General features: G+C 51.1%; 7 protein-coding genes across 7 annotated transcripts; 3 read left to right on the plus strand and 4 right to left on the minus strand.

The window, feature by feature from the left end:
• Nucleotides 1-64: 64 nt before the first annotated feature.
• Nucleotides 65-1468, plus strand: ColSpa_04513 (uncharacterized protein; the record flags this gene model as incomplete). Its single annotated transcript, XM_049270725.1, has 1 exon — nt 65-1468. One exon carries the CDS (start codon nt 65-67, stop codon nt 1466-1468), a length of 1404 nt encoding a protein of 467 aa, XP_049126682.1.
• A 1584-nt stretch (nt 1469-3052) lies between these two features.
• ColSpa_04514 (uncharacterized protein) lies at nt 3053-3350 on the plus strand (the record flags this gene model as incomplete). The annotated part of the gene is made up of 2 exons (XM_049270726.1): nt 3053-3256; nt 3327-3350. 2 exons carry the CDS (start codon nt 3053-3055, stop codon nt 3348-3350), a joined length of 228 nt encoding a protein of 75 aa, XP_049126683.1.
• Nucleotides 3351-5935: 2585 nt separating this feature from the next.
• ColSpa_04515 (neutral protease 2) lies at nt 5936-7191 on the plus strand (the record flags this gene model as incomplete). Its single annotated transcript, XM_049270727.1, has 4 exons — nt 5936-6137; nt 6205-6490; nt 6546-6728; nt 6795-7191. 4 exons carry the CDS (start codon nt 5936-5938, stop codon nt 7189-7191), a joined length of 1068 nt encoding a protein of 355 aa, XP_049126684.1.
• A 3998-nt stretch (nt 7192-11189) lies between these two features.
• ColSpa_04516 (uncharacterized protein) lies at nt 11190-12518 on the minus strand (the record flags this gene model as incomplete). The annotated part of the gene is made up of 4 exons (XM_049270728.1): nt 11190-11764; nt 11850-11958; nt 12046-12316; nt 12457-12518. The coding sequence occupies 4 exons, from the start codon at nt 12516-12518 to the stop codon at nt 11190-11192; spliced, it is 1017 nt and encodes a 338-aa protein (XP_049126685.1).
• Nucleotides 12519-14623: 2105 nt separating this feature from the next.
• ColSpa_04517 (uncharacterized protein) lies at nt 14624-15693 on the minus strand (the record flags this gene model as incomplete). Its single annotated transcript, XM_049270729.1, has 2 exons — nt 14624-15086; nt 15191-15693. The coding sequence occupies 2 exons, from the start codon at nt 15691-15693 to the stop codon at nt 14624-14626; spliced, it is 966 nt and encodes a 321-aa protein (XP_049126686.1).
• A 1403-nt stretch (nt 15694-17096) lies between these two features.
• On the minus strand, nt 17097-18856 carry ColSpa_04518 (uncharacterized protein; the record flags this gene model as incomplete). Its single annotated transcript, XM_049270730.1, has 2 exons — nt 17097-18386; nt 18437-18856. 2 exons carry the CDS (start codon nt 18854-18856, stop codon nt 17097-17099), a joined length of 1710 nt encoding a protein of 569 aa, XP_049126687.1.
• A 2985-nt stretch (nt 18857-21841) lies between these two features.
• On the minus strand, nt 21842-22483 carry ColSpa_04519 (uncharacterized protein; the record flags this gene model as incomplete). The annotated part of the gene is made up of 2 exons (XM_049270731.1): nt 21842-22244; nt 22371-22483. 2 exons carry the CDS (start codon nt 22481-22483, stop codon nt 21842-21844), a joined length of 516 nt encoding a protein of 171 aa, XP_049126688.1.
• Between the last annotated feature and the right edge of the window lie 1628 nt (nt 22484-24111).

Consider the following 24111-nt stretch of genomic DNA (forward strand, 5'->3'; position numbering starts at 1 on the left):
CACGACACACCCATCTATTACATCTACTGCATTCATCGCCGACGTGAAGTTGATGTCAGAAACAATGGCGACCCTTACCCTCACGATCCCCCTCCCAGCCCATCAACACCCAGCCTCCAGCAAACGTCTCCTCGGGCTACCCCTCGAGCTGCGCAACCTCATCTACCATCATGTCCTCGTCACCGCGCCGAAACACTCCCGCAACCACCACCAGGATTGCCACTTCCGCCACAACCACACCCGCACCTCCATCGAGCCCGCCGCCTGCCACGTCCTCGATCTCGCCGTCAATTTCATTCCAGCTCAAGAGCTGTATCCCTGGGACCGGCCGCTACAGTGCCGCTGCGCAAAGCGCACGACGCTGAACTTCCTTCTCGCATGCCGCCAAGTCCACCGAGAGGCGGCGCCGATCTTCTGGTCCACCAACACGTTTGTTTTCGACCACCCGGATGAGTTCGCGATCTGTGTCGGCGCGAGGCTGCGCGAGGCGTACCGCCCGCTGTTGAGGCACGTCTACATCGCCTCGGCGGATCCCTGGGACACGGACCCGCGAACGTCGAAGAACCTCTTCACCGGCACGAGGATCAGACAGAGGGGCGGCATCCCGCGGTGGCTGCAGTTCTGGGGCGTGCTGAAGCAGTGCAAGGGTCTGAGGACGCTGGCCGTCCGGCCCGAGGTCGTGAGGAAGCACGCCGCGGACATGGCGTCGCTGGGCAAGTCGCTGCCGGAGCTGACGCGGCTCGAGCTGACGTGGGTAGGCAAGTACAAGGACAACGCCGTCTTGTGGGAAATGGACAGGAGCTTCCGTGCGAGCACAGCGATCCAGCGGCATACTGTCTTCGCGCGGGCGGCGCAGGCCGTGGATTTCCGTGCGATGGACTTTAGTAAAGGGTGCAAGGACCTCTACCGGAACTTCACGACGAACTTCTGCGTCTATGTGGATTCCATGGTGCGGGAGCGGTTCTTGGGATGTGACTTGGAGGAGGAAGACCGGAACTGGATCGAGCTGCACACCGGCAAGGTGGTGGCCGGGCTGGATGACACCAAGACGTCGTACCGCGTGGAGCTGCCGACAGGGGAGAAGACGCGGTTGACCTTCATGGCGGTGCCGCAGTCGCAGAAGACGCGGATGCGACTACGGAAAGCGAGGCTGGCGACAGACGCAGAGTTGAGGGCGCAAGGAAAGCCGACGTCGGCGGAGGAGAGGGTCTTGAAGGAGATTCAGGGGAGGAGGGCAGCGAACAAGAACAGGGAGGCGGAAGATGAGATCCGGGAGAGGGAGCACGTTTTGTGTGAGAGGAGGCGAAGGGCAGAAGACATGAAGGAAGAAGAGAGGAGGGAGAGGGAGTCCAGGAGGGCAGACCTGGAGAGGGCTGTCGAGGCGGCGAGGGAGGAGAGGAGAGTGGGGAGAAAACGGATCGTGAAGAGGAGGAGTATGGAGGAGGAGATGGGTGAGCTTGCTCTGTGATAAGGGCGGTGCTATGAGTGATGTACTATTGTGTCATGAGTAATGATTATGAAGCGCTGTATGAGATCAAGACAATATGGCCATTTTGATTATTTTGGTTCTGTCCAGTTTTCTATTCTCCCGATTCTCAGGGAACCGTGTAGAAAGATCTGTTCACCTCACCCGTGCCCAGCGATTCAAGACCGGTGGGAACATACTCAAAGGGACTTTCCTCTGCGTACGGCGTGAGCGATCTTGAGGCCAGAAGGCTCAATAACTAACGAACTTCCTGGATATTCGCGCTCCTTAAGCCCCTGAGCGAGACATCCTGGGTGACTAGAGACGTGGTCGCAATCCAAACGCTCTGTGCCGCGAGACCGGCGAATACCACGCGCCCGTCAGGCCGTACCGTCGAGACGGAGGCTTCAACAACCGCTTGAGCACCCGCAAACCCCAGCGCTACATCAAACGTCTCCTCGATGACGCTATTCAAGCTCGTGGTACACTAAGTACATAGCCCACGGGGCCCGCGCCTGCTCGTATGTGGATTTATCCGAATATCACCAGGCTCTAAGTGGCACCTATACATGCGGAGAAGGACTAAACGTAGCTCTGCATCGTTTCATCTCTCTTTCATATATGCTAGCTTACCAATCCCTACCAGGCTGAAGGCCAACGATGACTCTTCTTCAGCTGTGTCTCTCCATCAGCCATGTCCCTCCATTGACCATGATGTGCGACTATGTGTGCATACAAATCCATATGCCGATCAGATAATCATGTTTCTAAGCTAGCTGTTTCACATGAAATCACCCGCGCAGCCTAGTACCCCCACGAAGATTCGCACTCATAACCTTTACCAGTTCAAGAGGGCGAGAAAATTAAAGAAAATTGTTGGTTTGACCTTGACCTTTCTACTTTACGAGGACAACAACGGTACCAGACCGGAGTTGATAAAAGAAGACCTGTATCCTTGATTGTCCTCATTGACACAAAAAGTTGTCAAAATGGTTTCTTCTGGTGGCTTCTTATTGAACGCTGTGTAGTGATGCAGTTGGGTTGAGACTCTTAGAAAAAGTGGCGGTTTATTTTCCCACTCAATGGCGGCTCTGATCTCAAGTAGAGTCGCCGTTTTTGGTTTCTCAGCGGTTGAGAGGAAAGCTGGAAACTAAGACAGAGCTGTTGCCCCAGGATAGTCTGAACTCTAAGGGGGTTAAAGGGCTGGCTGAGAGCTGGTGGTTCAAACCTCCAAGTTGCCAAGTTGTCGCCCGAGAATCTCAGACACATACTCAGTCGGGTATAGCGCAAGACGCCCAGTCGTTATCATTGTGCTTAGCCTTCGTAAACATGATGCCTGCCTAGACGCATTACTGCTACTCATAGGTAAATGCAGTGACGTTACTATCTCCAGCTAGCAGATGACGGCATTATCCAGTCGAATATGATGCAACAATCTGCCCAATTGTCCTTTTTAGCATGCCGTGAGCATGCAGCAAGAATTATTTAAAGTGAATATGATCGCTCCTTCGACCCATTCTCAGTACCAAAAACAACCCTCAACAGTCATCCTCTACAAAACAAGACCAGAAGGTTTAGCCGGACATCATGGCCATGATGAACGAAAAGACCGACGCGGATGCCCGTACTCAATTCATCAAGTTCATGGCTCGTCTTGATCCACCTTCAGACACAGATGACCCTCGCTTACTTGACGACATCTTCCACCATATCGTCTCCAGGGATGGCGGTGAAGCGTGGCTACTCAACTTTCTCGCGCCGCTTTCCAAGCCCAACCCTGCAGTATCGCATGTACATGCGACGGTACCCGTGAATCCTCTAGGTTTCGCTAACAAGGTTTCCGCCAATGGTTCTTTTGCAGGATTTCTGGTTAGTATGGATGTAACTGCGAGTGAACATCGTCTCCTAAGCGGTTGCTCGTTATTACTAAGATAATCGGTTGAAAGATTCTGCTGAAAGGCAATATGAATCATGGCGGGGGTGGGCAGGTCGGTGGATTCTTTAGAATCTTTCCCACTTCGGTGTCAGCATAAGTACTGCTCTTCACAATTTGACTCTTTATCGAAATACTGCACTATTCAACAACTTCTACCCATCATCAAGTCATACAAGCAATCTCTATTATGCATAAGATTACGTTCACTTCCTCAAATATGGCTAAAATCTTTAGGGACCACGTATACTATGACAACGAGGAAGACTTACATGGGGAATGGGATATTGAGGTGAACTTGGTACTCGTGAGTATTAGCCCGGGCATTCGTCTCGTTGACCCTAACTTGAATAAACAAACGCTAATGATATGTCCGGTTTTAGGTTTGGGCTAATGTCAACTTTATCCGTGGGGGCAAGACTTTTGCAACCTACCAGGGTGGTGGTATTGGAGCTGTAGGCATTGGAGTAGGCAAATTTAGTTGATATTAGAGCTTCTCGTTCTTCTCCATTACATTGTCAAGATCAACTAGATCATACAAATCGGATTGGACAATAACATAGACTGGCTTTCGATATGATTTTTAAGAAATATTACAAAACGTTGATGGAAATAGAAAAAAGCAGGGGTAGGCCAGAAAAGTCTTACCTGATGTCGGAGCAAAGCGCAAACAACAAACAGAGGCTATACGTAGCGCAACTAGTCCGCCGTGAAGGGGCACAAGACCAACGCATAATATGTTTTACCGATATCAACCAGAAAAGAGGGTCAATGCCTTCTCAAAAGCAAAGATAGGCGGTGTGATAACATGTTCCGACAAAAGACTGATGAGGTGTCTTGAGCGAGGTTCATTCTCACACTGCAACTGCGAATCAAGAAGAATCAGCCATCGACCAGAAGGTAGCCGCCGCACCAAATGAATTGAGTAAAGGGTCCATAAGAACCTGTCGAAGGAGATGCTATCACCCACATAACAGGTAAGTGCAAGCAGGTTGTATTTTCTAAAACAGAAGATCAAGTGCTACAATAAATTATCCGAAAGCTTTAGACAGCTAAGGCTCTTGTACTCTCTTGAATTACAGCAGCCATACACCCCAAAAAGAACAAAGTACGGATTATGCGGCTAAGACGCTACGATCGGCCAAGCCTCTTGGCTCATTCTTGGCTTCTCTTGGCGATATCAATTCTGTCGATCCACTCTGCAGGTGCCGAACCTAGATTGAACATCATTGAAATATTCCAACACATAAAGTACCTACAAATGGCTAAAAACATCGTCCGAAAATTTGGCATTCGATGAACCACATTCTTTGACGGTTGGGTTTGCTGGGAGAATGAGGGGACGAGTGTGAGTAATCTCAAACAAAGTCTTGCTCTCCGAATTTGCGTACATTACGAACCATGAGGAATCAAGACTCTGCTATGTCGAGCAGCGTCCTCAGCTGACTATGAAGAAGAGTGAGTCGTGAGAATATCCCTGCTTCCATGCCCATTTAAATCTTCCCTACTGTATTTCCTCTCAACTATGCCCGGAATGACGGCTTCTTTTGGCGGCTTCCGTCCTCAAAAGTCCCTTTACGCATCTCACTTCAAGCAGCATGCTCGTCGGACCAAGACTCGACGACGCCCACAACAAGTACACCGTTACATCAAAGAAAGGACGTTCGGCCTTGATTCACTAAATAGGCATGTCCAGTAGTAAGTGCATGCTAACCTCGCAGCACCTTTATGCCAGAACACGAGCGCCGCCTTAATTGAACCAGATAAGGCGCATCCGTTTATCTCGTTACCCTAGTATCGTTGTTCCCCACACAGCTTTCGGGAGCATCCGCAATCGGTCTGATGTAATCTCGAGAGGGGCATTGGAGGACAAAGTTGACTTAAGGCCACCGATAAGCATATGTTCAAAGGTTCACAATACGACATACTCATCGGTATTATTATTGCGCTGGGCCCCCTACCCCTGATTATTGTTCATGCCACCTACCGTTTTCGTTGCGAACTGCCAAGAGCCTTCCTAAAGTGTCTAGCGGAAATCGTTGAACTATGGTCTATGCGTCCAATTGCCGGATTTTCCGCCTACCTATCCCCTCCCCTTGCCCACCTGCCGAGGTCACAATACAACCGTGATCCACTCTGTGATTTGGCAAATTGTCGGCAGTATGCATTCTACCCACCTTTCTTCACACCTCCTTGACCCAGCTGGCTTTCCGAAGCCTCTCTTCGAATAGGCTCGCGCTTAAGCAAGATGTATTGATCGCACCTGATTCGCCACCTTCCAAATGAAGGCTAGATAGCATGGAATGTAAGCCTTCAAGGAAGTGGAACGATGCATTCCGGGGCTTGCTCTTGTATATTCACCTCCTTGACATGGGAATTCCTCCGCTTTGGCTTATCTCGGCCCTTGCCGTCGGATGATCGTCTGGAGCGGATAACATGGAGTAGACTGAGTATTTATACAACTAAAGAGTCTCTGTCAATATCGTGATGTTCTTGTCTCTCCAGCCAGAGTCCTTCATCCAAGTCTATCCGTCAAAATGATTGCCAAAGCCCTTCCCATCGCTCTCCTTGCTGGTGCTGCCTCAGCCACTTGCCCTCTCTCCGTCGAGATCACCAACGCGGAGAACCACGTTGTCAATGTCGCAGTCACGAACACGGGCAACGAGTCCATTTCGGTCTTTAAGGGTAACACGGTGTTCAGCGACCATGCCACCAAGGATCTCTTGGTGACTGACGCAGGTATGTAGAGCAATAGTTTGATACGACGGGAAACAAGGTGATTGAACAAGGGCTAACACAAGAGCAGAGGGCAAGGCACTCCCCTTTGAGGGCGTCTTCGTCAACTACAAGCGTACCGGCCTCGCGGCTGGTGCGTTCCAGAAGATTGAGGCTGGCCAAACCGTCACCGTTTCGGTCAACGCGGCCAAGAGCTACAAGCTCAGCGGCATCGAGCAGGCCAAGGTCACTGCCATTCAGGGTTTCCGCTACGCCACGGGAGAGAACACGCCTTCTTCTTTCAAGGAGCTGGCTGTGTGTGCAGATGTGACGTCCGGCGAAGTAGAGGTCACTCCTGACCAGTCTACCGTTGCTGAGTATGCTCTTTACACGCGCTGATTGCTAGCCCGGTGTTAACCTCCGCATTTCTAGGGAGCACATTTCGCGCAGAGGCGAGCCAGCCATCTCGTCCCGCATTCAGAAGCGTTCCATCACGTACTCTTCGTGCTCCAGCTCGCAAACAAGCACTTTGAAGACCAGCGTCTCCGACGCCATCTCCATGGCTAGCAAGGCTTACACTGCTGCTAACACCGCAGCCTACTACTTCACCACTTGGTGAGCAATTATGGGCCCCATACGTACTTTAAAATGACACAGGTTCTGACTTTGTCCCCCGTTCAGGTTCAAATCAACCTCGGTTGAATCCAAGGTGCGGACCATCTACAACGACGTGGCCAACGTCCAGACCACTTCGCCCAAGATCTCTTGCACCGACACGTACAGCGACTGTACGGACGGCTCTGCTTTGCTGTACACCGTCCCTTCGGCCAACGTTATTGTCCCGTGCCCTAACAACGGCTTCTGGGACTTCCCCGAGCTCGCCTCGCAATGCTCGGGTGACGACTATGACAAGGCTGGTAGCATCCTCCACGAGATGACGCACTTGTACGGCACGACCGACTACGCTTACGGCCCTACTGCCGCTCAGGCCCTGTCGGCTAGCCAGGCTGCTGCCAATGCGGACACTTATGAGATGTACGCTGAGAGCGTTCGCCTTGGCGGCTGCAAAACTGGCTAAGTGTGTGAAACCAACACATTTAAGACGAGTAGGGGCGGTGCTTGGTAGAGGAAAGATCATCATGATTTTGGCGAAATTCTGTTCTATTAGCAGTTCGGGTGGCATGGGTTTCCAAACATCTGTATGCTTTGTTCAAACGCTCAGTCTCAAAGGCTTGCAGCAGGATTTAAGACAGACGTATTGCAAGGAGTGTTTCCTAATTGATGAAATTGATGAGTGCACAGACCAACATTCGACAGTAATATCATTGATACCTTTGAGCTTCTCCCTGAGCCTTCCGTTATCTGATGCAGAAAAGCGTGCGGTCAAGCTTACCAGGAACAAACCAAATCGTTGCTGCGAAGGACGTTCAACTTGCATTCGTTCCTTTAATAATATAGCTGAGTGATTTTTTTTATTATCCACATTATATTGCACCCTTGTATTGAAATCCGTGCCAGAAAAAAATTGAAAAGAAAACAAACCCCAGACTATTCACTGCCATCTGTACCTGCTCATTCCATACCGAATGGGGACAACCTCAACATGAGCGCTAGAGAGTCATGAAGACTAGTCGACAATTATTTCTTTTTGCACTCGTAGCTGCGGATGGAATCATTGAAGTGAGCGTTCCCATCTCCTAGGTTAGCGTCGTCCTGATTGCGGTAGGTGTCACCACGGCAATCGTAGTCACTGTTAGAGACCAAAAAAGTTATTCATGAGGAAACATTCAACATTAGATTAGGAAATTCGACTTGAGGCAAAGTTTTGTAACTCACCGGTACCAAGTACAATCACTGGACTTTCTGTCATCATTGCGAATCGCGCTAATGCGATCGACGAGATCTCTGGGCACATTGTCTTGATTAAAGATGTCAGTACGATCTCTTGCCCAGTCAATCAATACGAAGTAATGAACATACAGCAAGCTCCAGTTTGGATTCTTTCCGTCCGGCAGCGGCCCTTGTAGCCGCTGTCCTCGCACATGTAGACAGTGGCATCAGCCCGAGCGATCAACGCAGGTCCGGAAGCGTCATCCACTGGGGCAGCCACAACAACAGCGGCACATGCTGCCAAGACATTGAGAACAAGATTAATGGAAAGCATTATGACTAGGACAACGGGCAGGAGACAAAGAAGTCTGGTATATATGAGGATTGGATAATGGGCGCTGTAATATGCACTGTTGGGAATACTGAAGAAAACCAAAACCAGTCCTAACTAATCGGGTCTCTTATATATCTCAATAATAACCCTACAGAAGCTGCTCTCATCGATCAGATAACTTCAAATGATCATTCAACTTTGAAATCTTAATTGCCCGTCCACATTAACTACCTCGGTAGTCCGGTTTCATGGGTATCCTTAAATCAGTTGTTACGTATTTGCTAAGTTAGCTGAACTCGTCACGAAGTTGCAACATCCATGCTAGCGTCAACGTGATGAATTGTGAGGCTGCAAAAAGTTCTCGGAGTAAGTATTCATGATAGACGAGACACCCCATGATTTAATAAATCTTACTGAGTACGATATAATAGACTTGCAAAGCCAGGCAAACAGGTGCTATGTATCCCCAAAGATAGTGATCTGATATCTGATCCGCCTTTGGTCTGAATCTTACACCAATTGCCTATACGTGTTGGTTTTTCATGGTGTGACATCTGCGCATATGTGGGTTAAGTATTGGTCTAGGCCTCGGCTAACGAACCCTGAACGATTAGATTCATTAGCATTGACGATCTCCTAGATGACATCCTGCGATCGGCTTCTGTTGCCGAAAGTCAGGACGAAATTTCGCTCTCAGCTGGAATTTAGAATTCTTAGTTGGAAACCCAAACCCCAAACCAGCAGTAAATGATATCGGTTTCCTCCTACGCTTGGGCCTTGACATTAAACAGCTTTGGTTTGATGTCGCGCCTCGTCAAAGCGATTTGACATTCATCAGCTGAAGCATCTTCTTTCTAAACTTACTGAGTACGAGCGGTGGTGGTAGGTGGATGGGGAGTCTCTTTGATCATGCGCCCGGCCGCATCTGAATTGCTACTCTGTGACGTCACACAATTTGATCGCCTTCACAATCAGTCAAAGAGTCTTACGAAGGATTACAAGAGAACATGATATTGGATGACGGCCTTATCACTGGCTCTGCTGGTCTTCATGTTAGCTTTGCTACGACACCGCTTGTTTCTGGTGTGCCATAATGCAAGGTCCTGAATATTGCAAAGAATATTACACCTAGAAGTGTAATTAACGATTGATGGCGAGACTTCATCTCAAAAATGAACTACCATCCTGTCAATTTTCTTGGCAGTCCGACCATCGATCTCGACTGACCTACATTTCTCATTAGAATGAATAATTAGGTGAGCATGCATTAGTTTCATTTAACCGGAGGACAACGACTGTTTGCGAAGTATTCTTCAAGACGTAAAGTTGCAGGTTTAATAATATCGCACTGCAAATTAATCACGATGGACTAAGTTCTTGGTGGTCAAAACATTCCAGTTTGCCCCCGAAACACTGTTTTTACCTGGAGGCCTATACTTCGACCCTTCCTTACACTTTTATTCAAGGTGTGCTAAATAATACTAGAGAAGTTGGTTCCCATTCAATAAGTACAGATCAAAACGTACTTCTCTTAGTAAGATGAATTTCAAGGACCGCAAACTTGAAGGTTTCTTGCACACCTACATCAGCTATCACCAGCATCCACCGCAGCACGATCGACCTGGACAAGCAGACTTACCAAAATCAATGCTTTCCAGACACAGGGCGGTGATTGACCCGGGTTTTTAACAAATAGAATGTAAATGAAACCGGCTTGATTATCAACTAGAGAAATCTTAGATGGTACCGGTGTCTTTTCTAGGCTTTGTTCTTGTAACTAAGTATTCCATCAATGTTGGCAACTTTTCGCTGGAGCCAGGTGTCTAGCGGAATTTGAAAGACTTGGATATCATAGTTCATCCTTTTAAAATTTTGTTTTGCAAGTCTCTTTGACAGGTAGGTCGAGCCTGGTTTGTACTACTGGGATTTTGCTTGGAGAACCCATCGTATCCTGAACTGACACCTTTGATTCTTGATTCGCTACATACCTTTGGGACATGTTACTTCGTCCTCGGCTGTACCAACTAAACATAATATCTTGATCATTAAATGAGTCTGGGACGTCAATGTATGCCATTTCTCGGGAACATGATGGTCAATTATTGAAAAACGGTGATTACCGGGTAACGACCAGAAACAAAACAGTGAGTTTCTTACCATCTGGGCACTGAATCATCAAGTTGTGCTCTATTAGGACTTCAAGCTCACGTCTCGTTCTCAGTACATTGTCCTCCTCATAATTGTACGTGTTCAGGTTCTGGTCCTTTTTGTCAGATATTCATGGAGACAAATCGAGAGCCGAGTGAATTATCCATAGTCACACCAACGAGTCACCGCGATAACCAAAGGAGCAAGAACAACCGACCCAAAACCTCCAGTCGGTAGTTTTAGCCAAGCCCATCAAGTGTTTGGTCCCTGCACATTACTACCAAGTAACCACAGAAACCCCAGGACATGACCAAGTCAGTCGGCTTTTGCTGGGACCTTAGACATTTTTCAGCAACCGGCCTCATCAGTTTGAAGCCTCGTTATGTTTCTTGGGTACATCAAGCATTTCAAGTCTGAAAACTTCACATTTTTCACTGAGTACCTCGAGAAAACCAGTAGCAGAGCGTCTATTCGCCGAACTAACGAGCGAGATGTGTGCGTCAACAACATCGAGCTTTGCCATTACCTACATATACTACGTACAAAAGTGGCCACTGCTTCAGGCTGGGTAACGCCAGCCTCTTTAAACGCCACCTCCAGATGCTCTAAGTATGTTACTTCCCGGATCTTCCGGAGTCTCATGATAAAGGCCGTAAAAGGGTATGTGGAATACAAGAATCGTAAGACAGTCGATCAAGAACTTTGGCAACACATGCTGCACCACATCGTGCCCTGTATCATGATGCAGATGGCCGACTAGACGCTCACTTCTTTGAAAACCGAGAGAAGAACCCGCGCTTGTGCTCCTTTTTGAGTTCCCTTGGCTTGCTCGCCTCTTCCTGGGTATCGAGCTGTGTGGTGTTGTCGTTCATGACTTGTTGTGCGTGCGAGACCGTACCTGGGCGATGACCAAGCGGGGGGCCGGATGGATGAGGGGGCGGCGGCGGTGGCGGCGGCGGAAGGCCGTATTGGTATTGCGGCGGTGTGGGTCCGTTATGGGGCGACGGAAATCCAAATAAGGGCGGGGGGTACGGCTGTTGTCCCGGCGGTGGTGAGTAGGTATGCGGCGAAGCCGGCGACGGTGGGAGAGGGGGGTATTGCTGCGGAGGCGCATCCAGCAGATGTTGCTGGTGGTGCTCCGGTTTTTGTTCCGCAGAAAAGAGATCAATGACCTTGCCGGAGCTGAACAACCTTTCGTAGACGGCGAGGGTGGTGCCAAAGTCCTTCTGTCCGTCAACTTTAACAGCGTCGAGGAGCTCCAGGACGTATGTTTGGCAGTTGTTGCTGATGAGGTTGTATGCGGGCTGCCGCGATCTGATGCTCTGGATTACGTACTCGCCTGCGTCTCATTAGTACGCATGAGCTTCGAAGTATTTCCCTAGGCCGAGATTTCTGGGCATATAAGAGGGACCGCGAGGACTCACCCGCTCGCCGGATCGCATCATCATTGAAGCGCGTCTCACCGACTGTGAAAGTCCGCCATTCATCGCGTTTGTATCGCTCGTTGGTGTAAATGACATGGAAGTTCTCATCCTTTGGGCCCCATCGTCAGAAACTAGCCAGTGAGAAACAGGAGCGAGAGGTGGAGATGGAAATGTGAATGAGATTGGATTGACTCACCATCCACAGCTGATGAGCGAAATCGCCGACAAGCACAGCCCAATGCTGCGTAGGGTCGGGATACTTGTTGATCTTCTCCGTGATCATTTTGCCCAGACCAGTCTCCTCGGCGAACCACTTGCCGGCGAGTCCCCCAACGGGGTGCCAGCCGACCTCGACCACACGAGGCGGGCCGTCAAGGATCGGCTGCGTCACCGGGACGACATTGGGTGTGGCGCCTAGGCCAAGGGCATGCTTCACGGCGAGCTCGCCTTTGGTGAGGTTCTTCTTCCTATCTTTGAGTCAATAAGCTGCCAAATTAACGCTGCTCATGCTGGCATGGTGCAATAGTGTTGTGACAAAGGCGGGGATGAGAGCATCGTAGGGCTGGCAGGGGTTGAGGCACAGAGTGAAAACAAATGGCGCGCGTACAGGAACTCTCCCACTTTGTCCCGCTTTCTCTTCCCTTCCTCATCGGATCCCGGCTGTGACATTGTGATTTCAACGGCGCCGCTCGTATGGGGGTAGAAGTCGGGTCGCGGAAATTGACAAGCGGTGACTGAGCGCCGATATACGGCCCGTTGGGGGATCACCAGCACTGGACCACACGTGAAGGGCTAAGACTTGGTGGAAGTCACTTTTGGTTGGAGGGAAAAAAAATATTGGGGGGGCTGGGCATCTTACTTGGGCTTTCTTGGAGAAACCGGCTTCGACGGCACAAGACCGACTTGAGTTTCTCTTCACTGCCTCGTTGGCGGGTTCGGGCTGGCCGACACACGTGAGGCGCATTAACAATTTTTAATTTAATTTGCGCTGAACACACACCCAGCGCGACCAATCAGAAGGACGACACAGCACTGTCTTGGCTCGAATGGAAAACGCGCGGCCATAGCGGCGCAGGCCTTGTTACTCCGTAATGAGACTCTATCACAATCGATGTGGTTCACTGCCGAGTACATGATGCAGAGGTGACTGGGTCTCGTGCGACCATTGCAATCTGATATAGGAATAACGGGACGGTCCGATGAGGCTCTTCAACCTTGGAGTGACATCACTTGCGACAATGGTGGGCTTTTTACACTGTTGCTGCTGTTGGCCGATCAGATTGGGCACGCTGCGGTACTTGCGGACCTTCTGCCATGGAATTCTTCTCAGAGTGAATCACACATTTTTAGTGAGACAACGATGCGGCCTTACCTAACCCACTAATAGTTGACGTCCCGATTGCTGGCGCAAAGTTCAGCTGTGAGAACCGTCCAATCAACACAAGCCAGAAAATCCGGCACCTGGCCCGACGGCATGACTGATACTAATGTGAATTGAGCAACAGAAAGTCAAGCTCGGCTTCGCTGGTACCTATGATGAACGAAACACGGACCCATTTCCTTATTCGGTACTCTGTATGCGGGTTGCAGTCGTCAACGTAACCTGAAGCCTTGGCAAACGCATGTCCGTCTTTTAAACTTCTGTCAAACAACTCATCATGCCATCACGTCACAAAGGCCGGACAGCTCTACCGTTGCAGAAATGTTTCTGCCTGCGAGCCGAGTCTATTTTTGGGGTTCTTTCCTTTTTTTTTTTTTTTTGGGTGGGGGGTATCTCTCGATGCTCTCTCCGATTACTTTACAAACGCCAAGTTACCTCTGAATCCGGTTCGGTGCCGATTATCGAAAAGGTGCGTGGCTATGTTGCTTGTATTTATCAACGGTAATAACTCGAATAACGGAACGATAAAAAACGAGGCATAACAAGGAAAAGACGAAAAAAGATGTCCGAGGAAACAGGAAAAGTTTCATGCTGAGTTTGAATTGCAATAGTGCTGTTCATATACGGCCGATGATTAGTTTCATTACTCACCTCTAATCCTGACTGGGGCCGATATGTCTAAAATAAGCCCTTGTTTATAGCGTTTGGGAGTGAGCGGACTTCAGTGATATAGTATGTGAGACTATCACCAATGTTTAAGATTTTCAAGTTAAACAGCACTAGTGTATTTCTGACATACCTTTTGTTTAAGTTGATGTGAAGACTATACGGGTTGACCCAAAGAGTTTACAGTGCATATCAAGCTACGATGTTCTATGAAAGGACGATCACTAAGAGTTTATTTATGATTGCAATCTAAATCTTGCCATCTACTCTGGTTCACGTTCTCTTCTCCTCCCGTATAATAAATTGTTCGCGTTCCATTTGACCTCGACTAATGGGAGATGTGGGTAAACAACGAGGTAAATCCTTATGCGGTCTGCGAACTGATATGGTACTCCAGCTGTGCTCGCAACCATAAAGGTATTACAAGAGGCTTTGAAAGAGCATAAGAGGATATAGCTAGGATTAAGGTGATGTAGCCTTTATGAGCCCTCCTGGTAACGTGATATAATTCGGGACCCAGCTACATAAAGTTGGTCTCCAGCCCTGCCTGTTTTCTAGGCTACTCTTTCAATTGGAAGATACGTAGAGCTATACATGCTATCGATATCAATAATGAGATTAGTTAGGTCAGAATCCGAAGTCTAACTCGTTACCGCATGTCATCCACTGGAGTCTCCCGTCAAAAGACCGAGACAGCAGTCTGTTTGCTTCCTCTATCGGTATAGATTCAAAAAGGCACCGCAAGCGCAGCCCCAGCAAACGCCGCAAGCGCCCACACGGTCGTCAAAAGGCCAACACCACGTCCGGAGCTTGTCATTCCCCAGCCATAAGCCGCGCTTGGAGAGGTCTCTGTTGGGGCAGCGGTGCCGCTACCACCATCACTGCCACCGGCTCCTGTTACAGTTGCCTCCACGGTATTGAAGATCAAGGTAACGGCCGGTCTCGAGGCGACGAGCTGAAAAGGCCCGGAATCATCGTCGGTGAATGTCGTGATCTGCGTGCTGACCGCATTGCTGGTTGCCGTGTACGAGAAGACGGAACCCGTGACTACGGTATCATTGTACGTGATGGTCGCGTTGGCCCAGGTGTAATGCTCCCTCCCGACTTGCCTCTGACACATTTCCTTTTCACCATACACCGATTCTGGTACCTCGGAAAAGCAACCACCTTGATAGCCTACAATGTAATCCCTACGAAATCATGATTGTCAGCTGGCCCGCTGCTCAACTGTTACTTAACGTGATGGCAATAATACACAGAAAGAAAGAAGAAAAAAGGCAAAATGGATATGTACCGAGGACAACAGATGACAGCAATCTCGCCATTATCGAGTGCCTCTGTAAGAACGTTCAGAATCGGGTTGCTTCCAATAATGCCGGCCAATGGGCCCCTTCCTTCAGGCTGAGACCCGATTGGGACTTCCACCACCGGCGGAGAGAACACGCCCGCGGAGCTGACCTCGCCGTTGCTGTTTTTGGCGGCCACGCCCGCAGTGGTGTACGCCTCCGGACAGATGCTCGCGGGGGAAAAGTATGCGATGGCCTGGCCGCCGGGGAAGCCCAGGGACGAGGCGGACGTGTAGGACGCGTCGAGAGCGCTGCCGGATGGAAAACAGTTGCTTAGCGGGTTGTATTCGCATCTTTTTGGGAAGAAAGGCTGTACACGGTCTGTGAATGCGGACTCGAAGGCTAGGTAGAGGTCCGGGGAGCGGGTGGCACATGCTGAGGGTGCGGTGAAGACCGTCGTCAGTGGGCCGAGGTTGGTGAGGGGATGCTGGGAGAGTTCGGTGACAGGCATCTTGGCAGTTTTCTTCTTGGTTATGGATCACTAGTGGCTTACTGCCTATGGAAACTGTGAACAACTTGAATGGGAGGTGATTTCTTATAGCTTCTGTTGACTACGACCTGACAATGATTGTCTTTGTTCACACTGTGCTTTACTACTTGTAGAGGAAATGCATTTGAAAAGATAATCCGTCCAGATACCCCAGATCAGAGACAAACAAAATGCTTGGCGCATCTTGACAGGCACCAGTCGGGCAAAGAAGATATGCCGTATATCGTCATACTCTGCCTCTTTTGGCAATAAGCTGCTGTGCCGCTCGCGTGAGATGGGCTTGGCGAGAGTCAACCTTGATTTAGGCTGGGAACCAAAGGGGTAAAGCGTGCTCAGCTTGTGCATCGCGCCTCGGGAGCCGATGGTGGACAGTTTTGAAGAGTCCTGATTTAGGGCTGACGCATGGATGCGCGCTGCGGATTGAGGCGCCATCTCCGGTGCATTTGTTGGTGACATCAAATACGTCGTCGACAGCGTCCAGTGTCGTCCGTTGCATTCGACACATGGCTCGACCGGACCCTTGTCGTATCATGAGAATCCACCTCTGCTCTACCACCCATTTTGGCACGTGGCAGGGTGCTGAGTGGTTACCTACAATTAGTAAACATGGGTCACTAGCTGTACACTGAAAGGCGATGCCCGCATATTACGGCGATTTCCCTACCAAAGACCCAGAGCCCGGGGTCAAGCAGCAAACCGGGGGTATTGCTCCACCATTGGAAAGGACGCTCTCGATGAGTCGGGCTCAGCATCTCGGGGAAGATGTCGCAAAGCTTGTATGAGCTCTACACACATCGAATTTCAGACCAAAGACACTTGGCATAAGCTGCTACTCAGATTCCGCAATATTAGACCACCGTATAATGCAACCGTTAATGTATACCAGGGCCATGAAAATTACTGATCCACTCAGACTAGGGAGGATGAAAGATACAAGGTCGAAGGCAACGCTTCGTTCCGCTCTATTCTTAGTTCGGGATTAAGCCTTCGGTTTGGACTTTTGATGCCGGATACCGTGCTGGTTCGGCTTGCGAGTGAACTCAGGTTGCAGCATCAGAGCACCTGCAGCACTCGGCCGCACATTTACAAAACGAAATCAAGAGTGTATGAATAAATAAAAATGCTGTGTACTCAATGAAAATGCCATTGTCTATGACTCTTTTGCTGATTTGTCCCCGGCATCCGATCTAACCTGAACTCCACGTTTCCATATCTCGTCCCTGGTAGATCCAGGAGTGTCGACGTCAATTATGCCTGATGCCCAAATCCCCGCCAACGCCGATGCCATGAAATGAAATGAAAACCGATTCGCCAATGCCGATGGGTTGTACTCAAAGAACTAATCGCAATGCAGGACTCGAGACTCAGCAGACGTCCAGCGTTGGACACGCGGCATCAACGAGCCTCATGGCGCGGACCGGGCGGATCACGCGCTGGAACCCGCGCAGCTCGTCCCTCCGCTCTTGTCTCTTCGTCTTCGCTGCCGCCGGCTTCTCCTGCTCTTGTTCCTCGCCCTCGTGCTCCTCTGTGTGGTCCACAAACGCTAGTCTGCTCCGTGTTTCGGCGGCCGCAATCCGCGCCGTCTCCCGGACCGCGCGCTCACTCAAGGTAAATGGCGAGTGGAAGAGATAATCGCCAGGGGCGTCACACACAGCATACCCGCCCGCGGCCTCGGGCGTCTCGGACGTCTTAGCCCAGATACAGGGGATCCACGTCTCGGCGAAGAAGACATTGCCCTGCTCGCCGTCCGTCCTGTTCCCGCGGCCCATCATATCCGTCAGCTCGTAGTCACGCATCTGCTTCTCAATGATGGCCTCCCTAACGAAGCTCGCCGTATCGACCTGCGCGGCGGCCCGACGGGGGAACGGTACGCGCAGATCCTCGCCTTCAGCCGTGGTGTTGGGATCCTCGGCGCCCTGGCTCTGCGGGACGTAGCCAAACTTGCCCTTATCCTCGCTATCTTTAGGCTGCGGGTCTGCCGTGCGCATCCACTCATCCATGCGACCCTTGACCTCGGAGTTCCATCTACTTGTGAGATACGCCGCGTTGGTCATCTGCTCAGCCTTGGTGTGCGGACTCGGTGGGGTAGGGCGCTGGGCGTGCCACCCGGGTGTCAGTGAGACGTCGAACAGCTCTGGTACAATGACACGGAAGTTCTCGACCTCGCGCGGGTCGATCTCACCCTCGCCCTTGTCCATGGCGTTGAGCTTCTCGATAAGCGATGGGTCCTGGTAGGCCCAAAATTCGGAGTAGGCGACGGATTTGGTGTCAAGAGAGGCCTGGTAGACACGCTCTACCTGTTCGAAGAGGGCCGCGACAGCGGCGTCAATCATGCCTTGACCAACGTCGCGAGGCAGCGAGGCGAGCGTCCAAACGTCCCAAGTACCGAAAGTGAAGACCCAGACGGTTTCGCGGGGCAGATCCTCGGGCTGGGGCTGGGCGAGGAAGACGTCGATCTGGGACTTGAGGTCGGCGATGGCCTCAGACAGGGGAAACTGCTCAAGCAGGAAATCATAGTTGAAACCTGGGGCTTTGGACTGCTTCAGTCCGGAGGCGAGTGTTTCGATAGTGTCTCTGTATTCCTTGTTGGACGTCATAGCCTGTGTGGGGAGGCTGGTTGAGGGGATAAAGGATTGGTGAGCGGAGCAGCGGAGCTGTGAAAATGTCAGTTGATTAGATGAGCCGGGAGAATGATTCGACGCACCTCTTCGCAGAGCATTTCAGTCCAACCCTTGCCCTTGCCCTTCGCTCCCTTGCCCGTCGATGGCGTCGCAATATCTGGCGATCCGAATGCCACGACTCTCAATCCGCCGGGTCCGCCGGTACCAACACCCTGCTGCTCCTCACCCTTGCCAAACGGCGACCAGCTCCATTTTGAACCGGTATTGAAGAGGGCATCTGTCGACGCCGGGGACGTGAAGAACTTGCCGAGAAGAAGAAGAGCAAACGCGGCGAGTATGAGCTGGATGATGAGGCGTGGGCCGCCGCGCAAGACACGGATTGAGATGAAGCCGAGTAGCGTCTTGAGGCTCATATCGCACTGATCGAAGGGGTTTCCGGAGCTGCTGTTGTATGGCGTTGGTGATGAGGCCCGCCTCTCGTGACGAGGGAGTTCCTTGGACATTCTGCGCGACTTTTGTCGTAAGGAGTAGTCGTGCGAGGCGTTGTTGTCGTTGTCGTCGTCGGTGACGATGATGCTTGGTATGACTCTATTCGCCACGGTTTTGGGTGATTCGGTCGATTGAAGCCCAACCGGCGGATGGCGTTGGTCGACTGCGTGCACTTTTTGCCTTTCCTCCCGAAGTCTCCCAGCTGCTCAAATTGCAATAGGTTTTAATGTTTTCCAAGACAAACGTCAATTGTCGTTGGTTATTCTGGGGGGGTTTGCGAAGTTTCCGGTGTCAAAGACAATTGTTTCCCGAAAGGGCAGTCGGTCGTGTGTGGCCGACACCGCTACCAACGGGTATTTTTTTGGTCGTGGCACCGTGCCAAGCCGGCAGTCGAAGAGTGGAAAGTCAATTTATTCGTTCTCGCCAATGTTTTCGCACACTGAACAGCGGGGACGGGTTGCGTCGCAGGAGGGGGGTTGGTGGTAAGCCGGGGCGGCGGCCGTTGATCTTCTAAAAAGCGTGTTGTCTTGAGAACTTGGAGAAGATAGCAGTAAGGGAAATGGGAACTCAGAAGGATGATCAGGTACACGAAGGTCAAAGAGTCAAAGGGGGGAGGAAAAAGGCCAGAAGGATCAAACAAAGTGGGCAGATATGTTCTTCAAAAGCACCCCTCAGACCCTCATGCAAGAAGACGGCCGATGAACGATGACTTTAGGAAAGGGGACCTCCGCGTTACCAGAGAATTCGGGATGTGGCCCAGCCTTGGACGATCTGGGCGCATCCCAATGTACCTTTACGCGGCCGTTGTACCATGCATTCTTGCCCTATCCGCAGCAATGCCTTGTCACCCGGTACTTTGACGTGGAGCATCGCAACAGATAGCAAAGAGACATCCGCCGTCATCCCAAATGATTGGAGGGGCGGGAAGGCGCCTTCGACCTGAAGCCGTCTGATCCTTCATCCATGATCCTCGGTTCATCCCAGCTTCACGTCTCTTCCAGGCCGCGGGATTGGAAACTAGCCTGTGTATTTCTCTTTCTCCTTTCCTGCCCAGAAATGAGTTCAGCAGGAGGAGCGTCTGCGCTCGCTGTACTTGCTGCACTGCATTGGTTGGACTGGACTAACTAGACTGGTTGCTGGGTATTGTGTCATCCTTGCTTTGATGTTCAGTCGTCGTAAGCTCTGGTGGAGACCGTCATCTGAACGGGGCTTCGGTGGACGACAGACTGTGCTGTGAGTTGGGAGAGCTGAGTGCGTGTGTGTGGCTCAGGCCCCATTCGTTTACTGCGGTGTGTATTTCTTTGATTGGGGCCCTGCGACGGCGGGGAAGGGCGGAGGAAGCGCACTCAACCTGACGGCTCTGAAAGACTATTGGTATTGGGGTAGCTCAGGGGTTTGCAGAGCAGAACAGTCAGAAACGTACCTCCGTCAAGGAGGCTAGATGATGACCATGGTACTCTGTACTTAGTGCTGCCATGTTTGATCCCGTTGTATCCGCAGCCGCGCTCACGTTGCATTACTCTTGTCCATTGCACTTCTGGGCGTCCCGCCGGTCCTGCGAGGCGCCAGCCCCTGGTCTTGTCCTGTGCCTTGTCTTACCCCATCGAAGAAGTCTCGTTGTCGCGTCTACATGTTTCGAGGAGGCATTCTACTGGGTCTCATGACGGCCCAGTAAGGCCGAGACCAAGAACCTCGAAAGTACTATGAGAAAAATCCATCCCACTGCCGTGGGAAGACATGCAAGTCGGCAGTCTAACTACATAGGTTGGTCAGCCAGGTATTTTCGCCATGAGCTCCCGAAGCGCTCTTACAGGTCACAACAGTCATGGTTCTCCACATCCCAAAAGCACGGTATCCGTCTCCGCTATCAGTCAACGGTAAGCCCAGCTCATCCGGCAACACATCACGCGAGCTACTGATGTCGAGTTGCGGAACAAAATGCGTATTCCCAAGGCTGTGATTTCAAGGTTCTTTTGGCACCGCTCTTGAGGTGTTGTCATGTTCCCACAGGAAGAGATGTCTTAACAGACTTGGCTGTAACGTGTACTGTTTGTCCTCAGCAGCGATCGTCTTCCCATTCCCACCCTGAGCTAACCGGATAGCCGCTACCGAGACCTTTTCATAGTGTATCTCGACTCCTGATTCCTCACAACAACTTCGGCTCTCATCTTGTCTCGCGATTCCGAGAGGTGCATTGCCAGCCTAAACCAATCCAAGCCATCGGCCCCTCATCCTGTACTAGCTTGTTTGTGATGTGGCTTACGCTTTTGTGCCGGCCGCCGAACAAGGGGGGCGAACCCGAGCTTACCAAAGCGAAGAAAAGCCAACCAGAATCCGATGCATGCATATTCGGATTTACCACCAGGGCCGTCATTCAGTCACCACCACCCCCTGTTCCCCAAGTTCTTAGCCCACGTCATTCTGTGCGGGCTCCAAGACAAGACCGCTTCGCACACTGGATATGCGTTTGGCGGAAACACCAAAGCGGTGGATGTCCGCTGCAAAGCCCACATGGACCCAAACCTTTTGAAACAGTTTAATTGAACAAGATTGAAAATCTTGAAAACAATACTATTTCCGCCTAATCCTCTCGATATCTCTCACCCGTTGCTTGTCCCATTCCATCCCCCGGTCTCGCTCCTGCTGCCTCCGATGAATGCTATTTCGGACACGCTGCCCGGGGAAGAATCCCCGTGTCCCCTGATCACATACCGCCTGCTCGGTCATGCGTCGTGTCAATCGCCCGCCCACTTCCCGGCACCAAATTAGAAAGGGCTGCGTCGTCGTCGCCGCGATTGCGAAATGTCGGTTTGACTTCTCGACGGGCGGGGACGAACCCAAGGCGAAGGAGGGACACGGGAGGCTCAGCTTGCTTTGCTGGAATGCATTCGTAACCCCATTTACCTAGAAGAATGATACTCAGGGAACTCAGCCCAAAGTCCACGTCGCCAGCAATCTAACGAGACAACCCCTTCCACAAAAGAAACAAAAGCCCCTGCTCACATTCTCAGAGGCTTGATTCCTTTCAAGCTCTCCCCCTCTCTTCCCGCGTCCTTGACTCGGGCCGCGGCTTGATCTCTCCGCCAATTGTCCCTCAGCGTCTCATTGTCGCCGACGTATTTAGAAGCCCCCTCGAGATACAACCCAGTAACGGCCAGTCCAATGGCTGCCGTGAAGGGGTACTTCTGTGGGAATCCTGGCCCACCAAACTCGGGGTCTAGCCCATCAGTGCCAGGGTACAAGAGCGACGCCCACCCTGCCACCCAGTAGATGGACCCCAGGAAGCCCGCGATGCGGAATGACTCCTTAGCCATCTGGGCCGACGCGTTGGTGCGCCATGTAAAGAAGAGCGTCGCGATGCCTAAGATGAAGGAGAGTGTCATGGTTTGCGCATTGTGGAATCTGGGAGTTTGGCATGGTCAGTTTATCTGGGTTTGATGTCTGCGGCGTGCGGTGATGCGACAAGGTGCATGTAGGCTGACATCACGACTTTCCATTGATGAGGTGAGAACCAGAGGAAAGACTTACTTGGCGTGCGGAGGCCAGCGCGGGTTGTGAATGTGCGTCTCGTTCCAATCCGCCATGTATGCGCCGAAGAGCAGCATGATGCCGTCAAGCGTGAGGAGAACGCGGCCGATCATGACTTCAATTTGTTGGGTGAGTTTCTGCGATTTGGAGGCTGCGGCTACAATTTCAATTGCGCAAAACGTTGCGATTGATTCACTACGATAGCTGATTCGAGTTGCAGCCACAAGTCTGCGGGTGCGCTTCCGAATGCTTAAGGCGATGCTTGGGCCGGTAGCTAGCTCTTAAACCTTTTGCGACGCTCTAACAACGTCATAAGTCTTCAGACGTCTGATAATTTTAGAGTCGTGTCCGTCTCGCTACCGTGTCACTGTTTGATGTCGCCGGGACGGTGCCTCTCTTCAAACTCCGACTTCAGCCAGCGTTGCAATGCGACTCCCTTGTTTGGTAGTCATAACAGCATGCAAATGCCCTGTGTGCAAATTCGAATACTACCTTCACATTTGTTTTGCCTGCTTTCTCATTCCACAGACCATACAGTTACGGACTGCTCCGTGCGCGCGTTGGGGATCTCCGGTGGCTCCGGATGTGCCGGTCCCGGCGCACCCCAGATGTATATGCGGCACCGAGAGTCATGAGGTCCGGTGTGAGGAAGGATGGGATGATGTGAATGTTTACAAACACAAACACCTTAAAGACAGATTGCAAACAAAACGTGTTCTTCTTGCCAAGTCATCGGTTAGCTAAATGCCTTTTCTGGCCAGCAGTGATGCTTCATTGCCGTGAGAAACAGCTCAGCTTCGCAGCCAACATGTTCGTGAAAGCGTAACATCGTATTGAGGCATGCCCAAACATTTTTAGCTTGCGCATAACTCAGGACTTGCACTTTTCGGTATCTAAAAACGGCCTTCGTCTTCTGCCAAATTACTGATCGGGTTGACGGGTATCCCCGTCCAATATCAACCTCTTTGGCTCGCATTTTGAGGCTTATGGAAATCTCGCGTTTGGGTCGAACTCCGCCCCCGCTCCCCCATTTGGATTGGTGATGAGACGAGCAGAGACTAGCTGATGACGTAAACTTCTCGCCCTGTTGAATCTGTCCATGCTGCCCAGGACGGGTCGCTGTACTGCCAGAGTACACCAAAGCTCATACGGCGCCGAGGTTGCTGCCGATCATTAACGGCCGCGGTTGTTGCCTGATTTCCGGCGCCGAATCCGGGTCGGAGTTGTGCTCGAGTACTTCCGCCGTAGATAACCTAATCAAGGAACAAAACGTTGAGTGCTGGGTGAAGACGGCATAATCACCCCTGCTTCTTTTACCGTGCTAGTTTGACAATAGTGGTCGGACGAATGCAACACCAGAAAGTTTGCTGGGCTTTGCCGCTCCAACCCTTACCTAAAGCTTCTGCTGACATTCTGATAGACTCTATTTGCTTTTCCACGTGGTTTTTACTGTCGGTGCTCTCAGAGCGTAAGACTCGATGAACGTATTCGTTAGATTCTTCCCACATTTGTCAAGAACTCGATAGGATCAGCATTTGCTATACCAAGCATACACCTTACTCATCCCGCACTGGCTAAAAGCCCAGATTGGCACTTCGTCATAACCAAGCAGCTCGGACATGCAATTGGGGAAATGCTCGAGCGCCTGCGGGCAAGGTCATGACGACACCAAACCTCAGACATTACATGCCAGAAGCTCATCCCTGCAATTGGTCCCCAAGCTCATCAGCACTTTGTTTGT

This window comes from Colletotrichum spaethianum (assembly GCF_022836535.1).
Source record: "Colletotrichum spaethianum MAFF 239500 DNA, contig09, whole genome shotgun sequence".
NCBI classification, from domain to species: Eukaryota; Fungi; Ascomycota; class Sordariomycetes; order Glomerellales; family Glomerellaceae; genus Colletotrichum; species Colletotrichum spaethianum.